The sequence below is a fragment of the Monodon monoceros genome, unplaced genomic scaffold, assembly GCF_005190385.1.
Source record: "Monodon monoceros isolate NGI ecotype Baffin Bay Population unplaced genomic scaffold, NGI_Narwhal_1 Super_Scaffold_5, whole genome shotgun sequence".
NCBI classification, from domain to species: domain Eukaryota; kingdom Metazoa; phylum Chordata; class Mammalia; order Artiodactyla; family Monodontidae; genus Monodon; species Monodon monoceros.
The window spans coordinates 104,950,630-104,966,243 of record NW_021703782.1 but is presented as its reverse complement, the minus strand read 5'-3'; the positions used below and the strand labels follow the sequence as shown (position 1 = coordinate 104,966,243).

The 15,614-nt window shown below is 59.1% G+C and overlaps 1 protein-coding gene across 20 annotated transcripts in view; it reads right to left on the bottom strand.

Annotated features, from left to right (window-relative positions):
- Nucleotides 1–15,614, bottom strand: part of RALGPS1 (Ral GEF with PH domain and SH3 binding motif 1) — a 286,283-nt gene that overhangs the window by 14,884 nt on the left and 255,785 nt on the right. For 14 of the 20 annotated variants that reach the window (XR_003790635.1, XM_029201514.1, XM_029201511.1 and 11 more), the window contains 3 exons: nucleotides 12,604–12,730; nucleotides 11,107–11,264; nucleotides 8,828–8,879 (listed from right to left, as the gene is read on the bottom strand). Coding sequence is in view for 17 of the 20 variants with exons in the window: in XM_029201514.1 (XP_029057347.1) it covers nucleotides 8,828–8,879; nucleotides 11,107–11,264; nucleotides 12,604–12,730 (337 nt within the window). In the remaining 3 variants the exon portion in view is untranslated. Of the gene's footprint in view, nucleotides 1–8,827; nucleotides 9,547–11,093; nucleotides 11,265–12,603; nucleotides 12,731–15,614 lie in introns of those variants that run through there. The other 6 variants (XR_003790636.1, XM_029201524.1, XR_003790637.1 and 3 more) reach the window with 5 other exon arrangements.

Below are 15,614 nucleotides of genomic sequence, written 5' to 3'. Positions count from 1 at the left end.
GAGAGCTTTAAGTCAGCGTCTTCCAACCAGTCTAGGCTTTTAAGCAGTCTTTCCTCACGCTCTTCCTAAAGGATTGAGGTGCTCCCAAAGGCAGTGGACTGCTGGGGGGAGCGCAGGGACGCCGGGGGTCACAGGGCGGCTCACGGGAGAGTCACTAGTTAATGACCGCTCCTATGTGTCAGGCCGCTGATTATCTCACGGGAGCTTTGTTTCAGCACCATCATCCTCCCCAGAATGGGGAACTGAGGCTCAGGGATGTGAAGACACTTAACCGAGGCATGAGCCAAGTAAGTCAGGATTTGAACCCACAGTTTTCAGGGTGGGAGAGAGGTTGAGTTGTCACATGGGGAGGAGTCCACCATGGGGACAGGGTCCTCGTTTGGAGCCAGCACCATGTGGGCGGCTTCCTGGTGTTCCGCTCTCAGAGGCACCCCTACTCACAGGTTCCTGCTGCAGCTCACACTGGGCGGGCTTTGTCAGTGTCTGTGAGGCTGGATGGCCACAGATTTGTAGACCCTGGATCTCCTGGGCTGGGGCCACCTCCCAGGTCCCTGGTCCCTTGACTCCCCCGATGGAGCCTTCTCCTGGTGGTTCTGGCTGCCTGACATTTAAGAGCAGCTGCCATTTATCGCCCGCTCATCAGGAGGTGGCTAAGCGCTTTCACACACCGTTCCTCCCAGCTCTGTGAGGGGCGCTGTTCTCACCCTGTCTTAGACGAGGAAACTGGGGCTCAAGGAGGTGAAGCCACCCACTGGCCTGTCACTAGGGATGGAGACACAAGTGCTCACATAGGGAGGATGTCTTTTCCACATGAGCCAAGGGCCTGCATCAGTCAAGCTACTCCAGGTAGGGGAGGTCAGAGCCTGCTCCACCTGGAGCCTGGGGAGTAACGCTGGCTTTGAAGTGCAGTGTAATGGTGACTTTTCCCCAAGGCCAGCTTTTAGGAGACTATAGGCAGGGTGGTGGCCAGCCTTCCCTCCCAAGGCAAGCACTGCAGGGCTGGAGGAGGGCTGTGACAGGTGGGGCGGCTCTGGCTGGGCCCAGGCAGGCTAGCATCAGCACAGAGGAGACAGGATCTTCAGCCACTGGAACCACTTCCAGTGCTTTGAGAAGATTTGTTATTTGAATGTTCACGGCCAGAAAATGCAAAATGAGTGGGCAGTGGTATCTGGTGAACTCTAGAAATAAAGGCATTTCTCCAACCGACGGGGGCTCCCAACTCCAGAACCACAGACACCTTTCCCAGCAACATACTGGGAACAAGTGGCTGAACAGAATGTATCCCAGGAGGGCCATTCTACTGCTCCCTCTCAGGGACAGATCTTGAGGAGGATCTGGGGGAAGAGGGCTGCAGCAGGCCACTCTCCTCATGGGGAGTCTGGTCTGGGGAAGCTGTGGGCTGGCAACCAAGTAGAACGCCTCAGTCCCAAAGCGAGTTCAAGAAGAAGAAGAAGAAGAAGAAGACGATGATGGGGATGATAAAGATGACGATGACGGGGACAGGGTGGTGACGATGAGGAGGATCAGATGACGGGATGATGGTGATGGCGGAGAGGATGGGTACCAGGCAACGTGCTAAGCAGTACTCGTTCACTATCCTATTTAATCACACAATACTGTGGGGCAGGCACTGTTCTTATCCCCACGTTATAGACAAGGAGTCTGAGGCTTAGAGAGGTGGAGTAACTTGCCCAAGATCACAACACAGGGAAGAGGAAGATGGTTGGTGCCGTTAAGGTGGAAGCAGCCAGGGTCCTGCTTAGGCCAACAGCATCATGAGAATTCAGACTGGCGGAGGCAGGTCTGAAAGGCATCTTCTCCTCAGTAGTTTTCTAGGTACACATTAGGTGGTAGGTATCTTGGGGGTTAAATATCAGAAAGCCCTGAGTCTCTGTTGCTGGTCCAGGAGTGGGGAGCAAGGAGAAGTCTTGGATAATAATTACATGAGGCCTCAGTAATCTTGTCTTAGCAGAAGTACCAGTCCCCCCACCATTCTTCTATCTCAAGGGCACAGAGCCCCTGGTAGGACTCTACCTGTGGAAGGGTTCAAGTGATGCTGTTCATCAACAGTGTCCACCTGTACCAGCAAACCCTTGCTGGGAAGCCATCCCATTGGACCAGGTCTTGGTCCTTGCCGCTACCTAATGACTTACCCTCATCTGCAGGCAGGAAGCTGCCACCCTAAGTTCTGCTGGGCCTGGGATGTCCCTTCCTGCAGTACTTGTTAAAGGACTTCTGCTGCCTGGGAATCACATTTTTCTCTGGGTAGCGTCCCTGATCCACTGAGTGGGTCCCTAGGAGCCATATCTGCACTGCATGCTTAGCTGAGGGGACAGAACCACCCTTGATCCAAGCCAGGTCAATCAGGTTTTCTCTCTTGGCAATTAAGAACCAGATTCGAGGGCTTCCCTGGTGGCGCCGTGGTTGAGAGTCCGCCTGCCGATGCAGGGGACGGGGGTTTGTGTCCCGGTCCGGGAAGATCCCGCATGCCGCGGGGCGGCTGGGCCCGTGAGCCATGGCCGCTGAGCCTGCGTGTCCGGAGCCTTTGCTCCGCAACGGGAGAGGCCACAGCAGTGAGAGGCCAGCGTACCGCAAAAAAAAAAAAAAAAAAGAACCAGATTCGAGAGGCTGACAGTCAGGCTCTGTGGCTCGCTGAAGCTATAACACGTAAACTTGGGAGCTATGAGGCATCAAGCTTCCCCAGTGTGAGCTGAGAGGTCTAGAAATCTGGGGTGCAGAAGGAGAGGAGAGCATAGCAGGTATGCATAGAGAAGGGTCAACACCAGATGGAAGGAGGGTCCTGTCCACCTTCTAGGACCTGACTCTGAGAGGTTGTAGGTGCTGGACAGAGAGGTTGTGGGCAGAGATTTCTCAGCTACCTGTGAAGCCGCAGCAGCTAGCAGACAGGGCCCAGCCCTTGTCTGTCAGGGTCCAAGCACAGGATCAAGCAAAAGGCCAGGGACTGTTGCCCGCTCTCCTCTCCCAGAGGGGCCTGAGCTCCTGGGTGGAGCCTAACTCACCAGACGTCAGTGTCTGATGCTGACAACAAGGCAAGAGATGTCATCTCTGGGGGAAACCAAAATCAGAAGCTTGGCACATCACCCACCTGGGCTGCCACCCAAGGCAGAGCAGCAGAATGGAGCAGCGGGATGGACCCGGGGAACCAGACTGAGGGGCAGGAAGGGGAGGGCCACCAGCCTGGGGGGTTCCTGGGCCTCAGCCACAGGGGACGGGGGTGGGGCAGTGAGGCCCTCTGTGAGGGTCACCCTGAGAACAGCCACCCTCATGGCTGCACTTCAGTTGAAGTGGACCCCTTGCCTCCAGGATCACCCCCAGAACTTCGCCTCCCTCTCCTAACATGTCACAGAGTTTGGGGCCCAAGAGGCACCCTTGAACCCTGGCAATCCCAAGGCATCTACCAGAGTCCTCTGACCTTCTCCAGGAGGAAAAGGAGTGTTTTAAAGACTCTGACTTGTGGGTAGCAGGCCTGGGGCTCCGCTGCCATGACTCCACTTTCCTGGGGTCTCCCTAAGGATGCTAGAAGATTTCATAGGCTAAAGACAGCACAGTGCGGAAACTGTGTCACCCAACCTCCTCTACACCCCAGAGCACCTATAGGCCAACTGTCGACAGCACCCTCTTAAAGGGGCCTTCCCCGCAGTTCAGAGTCACCCTGGAGGCCAGCAGGGCTGGCAGACACTTGCCTGCACTGTAGCCCATCCACCCCATGATGACTGAGCTGCCATGTGGGAAATTTTCTCTTCGTCCCACCCAGCCTTAGACTCCGGGATCTCTTGCTTGCTGGCGAGAAGTTCCTACTGAGTGAAACTCATACACATCCCAAAGTAAGTTCCCCACCAGGAGCAACTGCACCTATGTGTCCAGTATTTCCTGTGAGCATCCTGCCTGTAGAGCTGGGGAACCTGAGGCTCGGAGAGCTTGAGAGACATGCCCAAGGCCCCTGAGAGAGTAGGCGGCCCTGACCTCAGCCCTGGCCACCCCTCCACCCCCCAACGCTGCTGACAGTGTCCAGAGGTCACGACGACCTCTCTCTGCAGAGGCACGTTCAGAACTTCAGAGACCAGGGCTCATCATGGAGCCCACCCCTCCTGCAGAGACTCAGGGACACGCAGCTTCCCTGGGCCACCTCTCCCCTCCTTGGACACGACTCAGGCCTCGCAGCCTCCTCAGGTCCCAGGACCCCCCTTGAGGGCCCACTGTGGTCCTCTTCACCCAATGTCCTCGGCTTTTGCTGAACCAGAAGCCACCCATGAACCCCCCAGTCTGACTCGGGCCCCCCTGCTGGGCTTTCCCGTCGCGTCCTCTTCGTGACCCCTTGTGCACCTGGCATCGTGGATTGAATCTCTGTCTCCCACCTGGTCTGTCCGTGAGCTGTGACCGGCCCCCCGATGCAGCTCGACCTCCCCAAGAAGGAGGGTGAACAGCTCTGGTTCTGAGGGGGCTGGTGCATTTTCCTCTCCTGCTCCCTTTCCCTCTCCCACCAGAAGGGTTTCCTCCAAGGACCCCTCGGCCTCCTAGTCTCTCCGCCGCCCATGGTTTGGCCTGTCTGTCACATGAGAAGGCCATTCTGCACAGCCTGGCAGCGTCAGACTAGAGCAGGATGGCTGAGTGTTCCGGAACGCACCTTGTGGCGTGCTTTCATACTCACGCCTTACAGAGTGACCAGGAGGTATCTCTGATTACACACTCTCTTAGAAAGTTAAATGTTGCTTTTTTCCTGGGTGAAAAAGAAACATTTACCCATTGTAGAAAATTTGGAGAATACAGAAAAAGAAAATAAAGAAAGTCTCTCGGTAACTCTACAAGCAGAGACAACCAAGAGGAACGATATTATGTACCTTCATACGTACACACATGTGTTCATCCCCATAAACCGCTTCACTCTGTAAAAACCTCATTTAAAATGTTTAACTCCTAGGCTGAGGTTCTTGTTCTCACTTCAGTGCCAACGCAGGCGTAAAGAGGCAGCTGTTACCTCTTACCGACAGGCCCGACTAACGCTCCCCGCTCCCCGTGCCATTTCTGAGGAGGCTGAGGTTTGCTTGAGGCCAGCCTGGTGCAGCGTCCACAGCTCCCACATTCCACTTCATCCAGGATGCACTGAAAATGCCTTTCCGGGGCCACCTCCCTGCCTCCCTGGGAAAGCAGATGTGACACAGGGCTCTCCTGCCTTCGTCCCACTCCCAGGACCAGGTGAGAAAACACCAGGTCAGGGACGTGAGGGGCGTCCCACCCTTGCCCCCTCCCCTGAGACTCCGGCCTCTGGCTCCCCAGGGCCCTGACCCAGGACCACCACTCTGTCCTCATTCTGGGCTCTGAAGACAGCGAGGGTCTTTGGGGGCCGCCTGGGGGCTGAGAAATGACCAGCACTGGCCAGGGTCTGGCCGCCTCAGGGCTCCCGTCTCTTCCCGTCCCTCCTCAGCCCACGGGCCCTGCGACCTGCTGAGGCTGAGCTGGATGAGGGACAGGAGGGTGAGAGCAGCGGCAGAAGGCCCAGCAGGAACAGTGGCTGGGTGCGGCCACTCTGCCAGAGAGCAGCCGGGCGGGTCCCGGGACTCTGGGGGCTCCAAAGCGGGTGCTCTTTAAGGCTGGCCACTTCAGGAACCACTGGGCACAGCCTGAGCTCCGGCTGCCAGCCAAGGACGCCTGGGGGCCACAGGGCTGAAACGTCCAGGGGAGTGAATCAGGGAAGGCAAACTTGCAAGATGGGCCACACGATCCCACCCTCGGCCAGACAACGAGAACCGTCCTACCTCCCTGTTCACAGAAGCACAAAGGCTGACTATGATGTGCCCTGAGACCAACAGAGGGGTGTGTGCCGGCGGCCGGGTCACTGGCCTGGGCCTCCCGGCCCTGCGTGCTGGTATCTGGCTCCATGTCTCTTCCTGGCCAAGGCCAAGCTTGTCACCAGGGCTGGGGGGCTGGTGGGCAAGTCAGTTGAAGGTTGTGGCCTGTAAGCTTCAGGGCTGTGGGGCAAGGTGCTGCCCCCCTCTCCCAGCCTGGCCTCTGGGGACTGGAACAGACAGGACCTCTTCCTCTGTGGGGACTGGCCCAGCCCTCTCCTGCACCCTTGTCTCTGGTTCTGACGCCACCGTCCACCCATGCACGTGTAAAGATGCAGTGAGAGCGGGTTCTTACAGCGTTTGCTGGGAACAGTGGGCAGGGGGTCTGGGAGGGGAGGTTCCTTGGGGGCAGCCGCTGGCCTCTGGGGCCAGGAAGAGTGAGGCCCGGCTCCCGGGGAAGAGGGAATCTGCTCCCCTTCAGTGAGCAGGGGAAACGTGGCACGCGGGAGGCCGGCGTGGACAGAGGTCCCGTGGGCCTGGGTTCTGGGCGGGCGGAGGTTAGGAATAAGGAGGCCCAGGCAGCAACAGGAACTGTGGTCACTGAACTGTGAGAGAAACGAGTAACATTTTACAAAGATGTTAAAGCGTGTGAGATAAATCCCCTCCAAATCTCCCGTGGGGTCTTCAGGAAAGTCTAGAACGCTCACATGCTTTTGAGGGAGTGGACTCTTTCTGGGGGACATGAGAAGAGGCCAGTGCAGGACGGAAATGGAGACTGGAGGCTGGGCCGCGGGAGCTGGAGGCCGAGGGGCAGCTGGCGTCTGGACCGTCAGGACCGCCCTGGGTCTCGGAAGGTGCCAGAGGGGACATCCTAGCCCCGCCGGCATCCTCCAAAGCAGGTGGCCTCCTGTTCCCCTCCGCAAGAAGGGGCCGGACTGGGAGCTGGGTCCCGAGGAGGTGAGGGACAGGCCATTCTCCTGGCGGTGGAGCTGGACACCTGCACAGGCCAGCTGTCTGTGAGACCAGCGCTTGCCAGAAAGCCCACCCAGAGTCCTGTTAGAGACATTCAGATGGAGAGCGGGTCTAATGCTAGATCCTAAGTGAAAGAGACAGAAGAGAAACGCTACAGCGTTTGGTGTTCCCCCTGAGTGGAGCACAGCACCGTCTCCCTGAGCGGGAGTTCTCTCACCACCTTCCTTCCTGGTAGCTCTGATCTCAGTCGTGGGTGGTTAGTAGGCACCGTATCTGCCACCCTCAGTGACTGGCAAGGTGTCTGGCAGGGAGCAACCTGCTTAATAAACAGCTTTGAATGAATGAGTGAACGAAGGAATGAACGAGTGGACACAAGGAATGGGTGAGTGAACGAAGGAATGAACGAGCCATGAGCAGGTCCAGGTGTGGATACTATTCAGGATCCATGTCCTCTCGTTGGCCCGTGGTTGGGGAGGTGCTGGATTCTCCGTAAGCCCCCTTCCTCAGGGCTGCCCCAGGAGTCCCCTGACCGGTGCTGAGAAAAGTCAAACTTCCGCTCGTCAGATCAGAGTCTGCCCAGTGCCTGTCTGGCTCTCACCCCTCCCTGGGGTGGGCAGGGAGAGGGCAGTGGGGCCCGTTTGCCTGTGCTCCCCAAATCAGAGCAAACATCCCTCCAGGAGGCCTGCGGCGGGACAGAGGGTGGAGCTCCGAGGGCTCAGGGCGTCGTCCCTCCCCCTCTTCAGCCCCCTACCTAGGGTTTCACGAGGACAGATGGACTGGCTGACCGACGTGGGGCCAGTCCCTGCAGTGTCGCAGCGGCTCTGGACAAGGCATGGTGGTGATGAAGTGGGCCCCATGATCGGGGGAGGTGGACGTGGGTCAGCTCTGCCCACCAGGGGCGGGTGAGGCAGGACCGCCACGTCGCCTCTCCACGCCTTGCTGTCCACAGGCACGAAACAGGGACATTTTACGAGTAACCACCGCGTAGCTAGGTCTGAGGATTGGGAGAGACCACGACAGTGCCTGGTACACAGGGAGCGCTCAGCAAAGCTCACTTATCCCCACATGACAGCACTCTGCCCTGTAGGGACGGCCGGATTCACCCCTTCTCTGGTCATTTATGATTGTGGAGGCTGAGGAGACAGGCGGCTTCAACACCAGAGGAGGAGTGTGTGTATATGTGTGAGAGGCATGTGTATGCCTGCATAGTGAATGTACACCCAAATTTGTGTGAGCGTATGTGAGTGTGCACGTGTATGTGTGTACATACACACGTACGCAGAGGGTGTCGCGTGTGTGTCCGTGTGAGTGTGTGTGTGCCTGTGCACACAGGCTAGTGGAAGGGCTACTCTGAGGGACGGTGCAGACCTGCCTCTGCATCACTGGGTCTCCCTGGCTCCCCTCAGAACTTAAGTCGCCACGATGCCCTTCACCTTCGGCGGCGCCTAGGCTGTGGGAGCTCCCCGTGCAGAGTCCCTGTCTTCCCAGAGCCCACCTGGTGCCCGGCGCAAAGGAAACGGCAGCAAGTGGAGTAGGTGCAAGGGGTGAATCCCCGGGGCAGACGGGTGGGCTGCAGGGAGCCCAACCCCGGACCAGGGTCCCCTTCGTTCACCAGTGCCCAGCATGGCAGGTGTCGGCCCAAAGGCCCGAGGCCACGGGGGTGCAGCGCACTCAGACCCCACCAGGCGGAGCCACAAGCCCGTCTCCAGACGAGGCCTGTTCTCAGGCGTCTGGTTTCCAGAACCCTCATTTCAGACCAAATCTGCACCCAGGTCTCCTCGGGTGCTGGCCTCAGACTCCCAGGCCAGCTCTGGACCAGGTGATACACAAGGCTGCCCAAGCAGGGGCTGGGACGCCCGTCCCATGCCCATCCTGCCCAGCGGCCTTCCTGCCTCGGCAGCCCCGACCGTGGGCTGCGCACGCTGCCCTTCCGGAGCCACAGGGCAGCCTCACCAGGCTGGGCCGCCGGTGAGGTCGGGGGGGCTGGTCTCCAGCTCCCCGGGCCCTGAGCGACCCCCCTGGGAAGGAGGCCGAGCAGAGGCCACACTCACCTTGCCAGCCCTGAAGACATCTCTTCACTAAACTCTGAGCTCTCACTACTGCCTGCAAGAGGAACACAGATGGATGAGTGCGGCGGCCTCGCAGAAGAGGGCCCACCCGGAGCGGCCCGTTCTCCTGGGTCACCGGGCCCGGGTCCTGAGCTGCACAGACGTGCCGGAGGAACAGCTTCCTGACCCTGTGTCTGTCAGCGTGGCTCGGCTTCTGCTTTGCTGCTGCTATTTCTGACTCTCGGCCCATCCCGTCCCGCTGTTTTCTGCCCCTGAGGGTGGGTCCTCCACTCCCTTTCCTGCCCCTGAGGGCTGCAGCTGCCTGCCCACCAGTCCTCTGGGGTCTGGGCCCTTAGGCCTCTGTCTTGGCCTGGCCTGGCTTCACCACCGCCTCCCTTCTGGCCCAAGTAAAACCAGTGTCAAACAGGCCTCACCTGGTGAAGACAGGGGCCAAACGAGCACACTTCTTCCTCCGAAGGTCAGGGCTCGACTAGACGCTGGTCAGGGAGCAGCTGCCTAGCAGCAGACAGAGGCCCCGACGGAGCGCCCCTTCAGATCCTGGGCAGTGTCCACACAGCGGGGCCCAGCCCTCCCCCAGGCCTGCCCCTGTGGCCGACTTGGACTCTCCAAGGCCCGGCTTCAGCCACGAGGACAGCAGAGAGATTTTCTCGGAGAGGCCTGGGTTCCACACTCTTTGCCTGGGCTGCCTGCTGACACCACAGCTGGGCAGTGCGAGGGGGAAAAGGAGATCTCAGGTCCCTTGGGAGTTACAGGACGGAGGGGACCAGTTCAGCTCCAGACAGGGCACGTGCACATACGGCAACGTGCTCCCAGCCTTTCAGCTCCAAACGGAAAAACATGTGAGTTTCCCGAGTAGAAGAGCCGAGAACCAAACTGCCTGGTGATCTCCCGCCTGGATACTGGACAGCATTGCGTCTGACTCAGTTTTCTGTCTCAGGAATAGAAAGGCCTGGGCTCAGGCGCAGCTCAGAAAGTTTCCTGGATGTAAAACAGCCGCTCTGCTGCCCAGCTGAATGCTCTTGGGCCAGCATTTCCCAGACCGGTTCCTCAGAACCCCATCCCAGAGGACTCTCCAAGGAAGATGGTTCCTGCCCAGATAACGAGGGAACCTGCAGACTCCGCTCCCTTCTGGGAGACCCACAGAGCCCACAGGCACGTTAAAGTCTCTGGGAAGAGACCTGCCTACGTGGTTTATCCCAGCCTTTCCCCAACACACAGACCCTGAATTCTTTCCCCAAGGCACACCCATGAACCGCAGGCTACACTGTCCTAAGCCGGTATAAACCCCTGACCGGGTCCAAGTGGGATGACCTCCTTCTTGGACAGAAGGCAGACATGGACCTTGCTTGTCACAGATTTTCCAGGTGGTAGGAGACAGCTGCCCCCTGCAGTGGCACTGCCTCGGAGACGGGCCTCATTTCAGGAGGACGTGGGATGTGAGATTCCTGCCCGATTGTCCTGTCCGCACCACCCTCTTCCGTCCCATGCCCAGGGGCCCTCCACCCTACAGGCCTCCGACTAACCTGCTGCCAGCCCCGGGAGGGCTCCCTGTTAAGGGAAGTAGACAGACACACAGACTACAGAAGCATGGGCACACTGAAAGGACACGGCCAGTGGAGAGTGCGCTTGTCTGACAGCAGAAATGACCTAGGTGACCTGGTCAGGTGACCTGGACACTGCAGCGGGACAGACCTGTGACCAGAGCTCAACGCCATCCTCAGCTCTGACCCCTCCCCTCCTGGCCCCAGCAGCTCAGTTTCTGTCCTTCCATGGACATAAGCACCATTTCTGGCTGAAGTTCAGACATATGCTTTCATCCCAGATCCCAGTTTTTTACCCTCCCTCACTCTGGCTTCTCAGTGTGAAGACAGGGGCACAGTGAGCACCTGGTGGCCGCCCCGCTGCCGTCCCTGGGCAGCACCTCCTCCTCTGCCCTACGTGCGGGGGCCGTGGCTCCCCAGGGATGGAGCCCCGCGGGGGCAGCGACCAGGCTTCGGCAGTTGCCGGCCAAGGATGGCGGGTCTCAGGTCCTTGTCCAGCCTGCCTGCCACTCTCAGGGCCACCAGCAGGATGAGGACAAACCCAGGGCATTTTGTGAAGCCTCGGAGGCCAGGAAGCAAAGGCCTCCCTAGCTCTGGTGACGCCTGTGGGGAGCCCCCTCTGCAGGGGGTGAGGGGCCACCAGGCACTGCACGGTGACAGAGACAGACACACGCCGGGCTGTGGCCCACCCGCTGTGGTGTGCAGGCCGGAGACGCTTACCGAGGGCGAGTCCATTGGTGACGGCAGAGGAGGAGGCGAGGGCGAGGCCCCTGCGGGGGCTGCGCGACTCCAGGACGCTGTCGTCCAGCAGGTGCCTCGCTTTCTCCGATGGGAATGTCGCACTTTTACTCTCAACTACACTCAACTGACACATCATACTGGAAAATGGAAAGGAAGAAAGAGGCAAAGCTCCTTATCTAGGGAGTGACAGTGGTTACACCTGCCCTGGCGTCCAGAGCAGACGGCGCAGCTGCAGGAGAAAGACCTCCACCCAGAACTGTGGTCTAAGTCCAGGCTCTGCCCTATCTCCCCGTGTGACCTTGGGCAAGTCACATCCTTCTTCTGAGCCTCAGTTTCTCCATCTGTCAAATGGGGCCTTACGATACTTGCCCTGCCTGTCTCCCAGGATGACTGTGAGGCTCAAGTGAGCGGATGGTGCTGGTGAGCCATGGAGCCACACAAGCGAAGGGACAGTGTGACCCTGCGGTCAGCACATCTGGCTCTGGAGTCACAAACCTGGTCCAAATCCTCACTCCAGCCTTACTCCACTGCAAGGTACTTCACCTGTCAAACCTCACCAGCCTCGTTCTTACAATGTGTATCATATAGCGCCTAGCTTGGAGGCCTGCAGGGGCTCAGTGAGAGAATGCTGGACAGGCATGTAGCAGAGCATCTAGCACAGAGCAAGCCCCAAACACTTGGAGAGCAACCCTTTCTCCTCCAGCCTGTGAGTGACTCCAGGACTGGTCTGGGCTGGTTGAGGCTTGTGTCTTAATGGTGGGAGGAAGGAAGGAAGGAAGGAAGGAAGGAAGGAAGGAAGGAAGGAAGGAAGGAAGGGAGGGAGGGAGGAAGGAAGGAAGGAACGGAGGGAGGGAGGGAGGGAGGGAGGGGGGGAGGGAAGGGGGGAGGGAAGGGAGGAAGGGACCCAACTGCTCAGGATTCTGTGCCCGACACCCTGGGGACATGGGCATGGCTGCCCTGGCCACGCTGAGGACCATGCATGTCCCCCAGCTGTCAGCCCCACACAGCTGGGTGAACCAGCAGCAGGCTCACTGCTCTGCAGGCTTTCTGCAACAATTCGCAAGCAGAGACTCTGAGCCCCAGTACCCAAGCACCATGAGACACCTAGTGCTCCCTGGATGACAGTCATGGTGTCCACTGGACTCTAGGGTTTTCCACAAGGAGGCACTAACCGAGCTTGGGCAAAGCTCCTGGAATCCCTCCACTGTTTCCCTGCCCTTCCCCGCACATTTCGTCCCTTGGCTGCCGAGCCCGTGAAACCCAGTCACCAGTTCGCAGACGCCCCCACTCTTCCTGAGCACGTGCCAGGGCTGAGGAGGGGGCACCAGCCCAGGGCGCCGAGAGTGCCCGTTAGTGACTCCCAGACAGGCAGGGGAGGGCCCGGTGGGCCGGCATTCCCAGCAGCCCTTCAGCCCACGCCCCACGCTCAGCCCAGTCTAGACCCGGGGAGCAGGGGGTGCTCGCTCAGTCACCCACTTGTTGCCCAGGCTGTGGCTCTTCCTGTGTCTCGGAACTGGGGGCGTGGGGAGGCTGCCAGCCACAGATGCGTCAGGACAGGTGGGCCGCCGGCTGAACCTCGCAGAACTGGAGCCACCAGCGGGGGCTGTGAACAGAGCAGAGAGAGTGATGGTGGCGCTGCGGAGGCTCAGGGGAGGGGGGCCGGGTTTGGGGGAAGGCACCTGGCCCGGCTGTCATGGGGGGCAAGGTTCTCCCACGTCCCGTGGGCTTCCACTCGCGAGACCCTGACCCCTCCCTCCCTGCTTCCAGGCTGACAACCGACCGTCAGGAGGGCCAGTGTCCTGCTCTGCGTGGTGGCCCCCTGACCGGGCAGCCCTGCTGCTCATACGGGGGAGAGTGCCGTGGACAGACGTGGGGTTGGACGCGGGGATCAGCATCCGGCCTATTTCCCTGCGGTGAGACTCTTCGGGTGGCAGAACTGAGCCCTAACAGCGTGACTTCTGAGTCCAGGTCCAGGGCCCTTACCCTGTGCCCTTCCACGGCCACTTTCTGTTCTCAACCACACATCCGACAAAAAGGGATGTATGGAGGGCTTATTGGGGAGCAGCGGATTTAATGAGAGGAAGCACAGCTAGGTAGGCAGGGGTTCAGACCCCTGGCCTCTCAGCTATTGCCTAGGTGACCTTGGATGGGTTACTTACTCCCAGAGCCTCAGTTTCCTCATCTGAAAGGTGGGAATAATTCACTCACCTGGCAGGTGGTTGGGAGGGGTCATGTAGTAATGTGTGCAGTTCACTCACACAGAGTTAGCGTTCACTCTGGTTTTATTATGATAGTATTACCTTGTCCTCCTCAGCCCCAGTCATGGGGCCAACAGGAGGTCATCAGAGCCAGGGGGTTGGGGCCACAAACCCCACTGAGCCGCACATGCAGAGACGGAGGCAGAATCCTTCATGCTGGCCATGTCCACAGCTATATTTTGTGGGGTGTGGCCTGGACCACTGTGGAACTCTTTAGTTTCTGTGGCTTGGGAAGGGAGGTGTTTAAGGTGTTACGAAGACGGGTTCTTGGACTCTAATCAACAGAAACTGATAAGAGGTCAGACGAGGAATTCAGGCAAGGCTTTATTCGGACTCATGCTCACAGGGGAGCGAAAACAAGTAACAGGTTCCCTTGCTCACTCCCTGAAGGGGGGCGAGCTGGTTCCTTTCGTGGGGTCAGGTCAGGGGTGGATGGGTGGGTCAGGCTGCAGGGGTGGCTTAGGTGGTGTGCCCACCCCTTGGGGGTGCTGTGTGCAGGGATCACGTGTAGTACCCTGCTCAGAAGTGGCAGTTGGGTTTTGGCCTTTTTGTATCTTATTGTTCATAATTTGCCCCAACTGCCCATGCCCGCAGTTATTTTTAGTCCCTTATAGTTTCTCTGTATCTGTTGCTGGAGGAGACGTTTGTCCAGGTGCAAGCCCTGCAGCAAAGGGCCCCAGGTCCCAGCCTGTCTCAAAGGGACATGACCCCAGATGCCAACTTAGCCTTAGCTACCTGGGCCAGACACCAGAAGTGGGGGCCAGGGTTTCCACAAAGGGGCTGGGCCACTTCCTGCGGAGCACATCAAACACCCTGCAAACCAAGGGGCTGCTGCCTGGCTGTGCTGGGGAACGTCCCGGAGGGCCTATGAGGCCCGAGGTCCATCCAGGACTCCAGATCCTCCGCCACAAGATGCTGCAGATCCACAAGTGACCTAAGGGTTCCCATGTCCTCCAGCATGCTTGGTTCATTCTTATTTTAGTGTCCAAAACAATGACCCCTGTCCCCAGCCTGTCCACTGCGGAAAGTCTAGCTCCCCTCTGGCACTTCGGAGGGTTCACAAGGCAAGGAGCTCACATCATCTTAAGCTCTGAATTCCTGCTCCCAGCTGCCATCCCGCTCCCTGCACCCCCTCCACGCCGCACCCCCACCCCCACCTTCTCCTTCCCTTCCCCAAGCTCCCGCCGCCACACCCTTACTAGGTCTCCGCTGTTGCGTTCAACAGCTATTCCCCAGGAGTCTCCTCCCTCCTTCAGCCCCCTGCACGACTCTTAGACCCCCTCCCCTCCAAAGGATGCCACCCTCCTGCCATGAGAAAACTGTGCTTGTCAAGTTTGATCTTCCTCGCGTCTGGCTCTGCAATTGCCACGTGCACCTCCATCCACGCCAGCCTACCTGCCAGGCCTGGGGAGCCGGGACCACCTCCCAGCCCTACTGTTCCCTCTGAGAAGTCACCCTCCCCCCAACTTTCCCCTTCTCGCCACTCAGGCCCCTTCCCCAGCCTGTGCACACACTCTAGTCTCTCATCCGTGAAAAGGTCTCGCGGCCCCGGCTCTCCTCTCGGCCCCGGCTCTCCTCTCGGCCCCGGCTCTCCTCTCGCCCCGGCTCTCCTCCCGGCCCCGGCTCTCCTCCCGGCCAGCCACGCTTCCTCAGACAGAGGCCTGCTCCTCCTTACTCCGTTGTCGCCCCCTCGCTCACTCCTCAAGTCACTGAACCTGGTTTTCATTCCTGATGACATTCCCACTGACCTCCTTTTGGCCTAATCGTTGAACGCTCATTGGCCTCCTCACCAGCACCCTTGGTGTCTGACGCTAGCGATCGCTCGTCGCAAGGCTCTACTTCCTGGGCGCCTGTGACGTCACGCGCTCCTGCTTCTCCCTGTGCCTCTTCAATTGCCGTCAGTCTGCCTCCTCCACGGGCTCCTTATCCTCCAGCAGCTGGTGTTGTCTACACAGGCCTCCCTCTTTGGCTCCTGGTTTTGATTTGATTTTAACTCAGCAGATTGGCTGATGACGCAAGTCTCTACTGCCTTCCTCTTTTCTGAGCCTGAGACCTACGTATTCACCCGTTGGCATGACATCTCCATCTGAACTTCCCTGAGATACCACAAGTTCGGCCAGGGTTGAACCTGGACCCTCCTCCTGTATTTCCAGCCTTGGTTGGAGGCCCTGCTGGCCACTCAGTCACCTGGCCTGGAAGGAGGGGTCGTCTTGGCTTCTTCCAGACGGT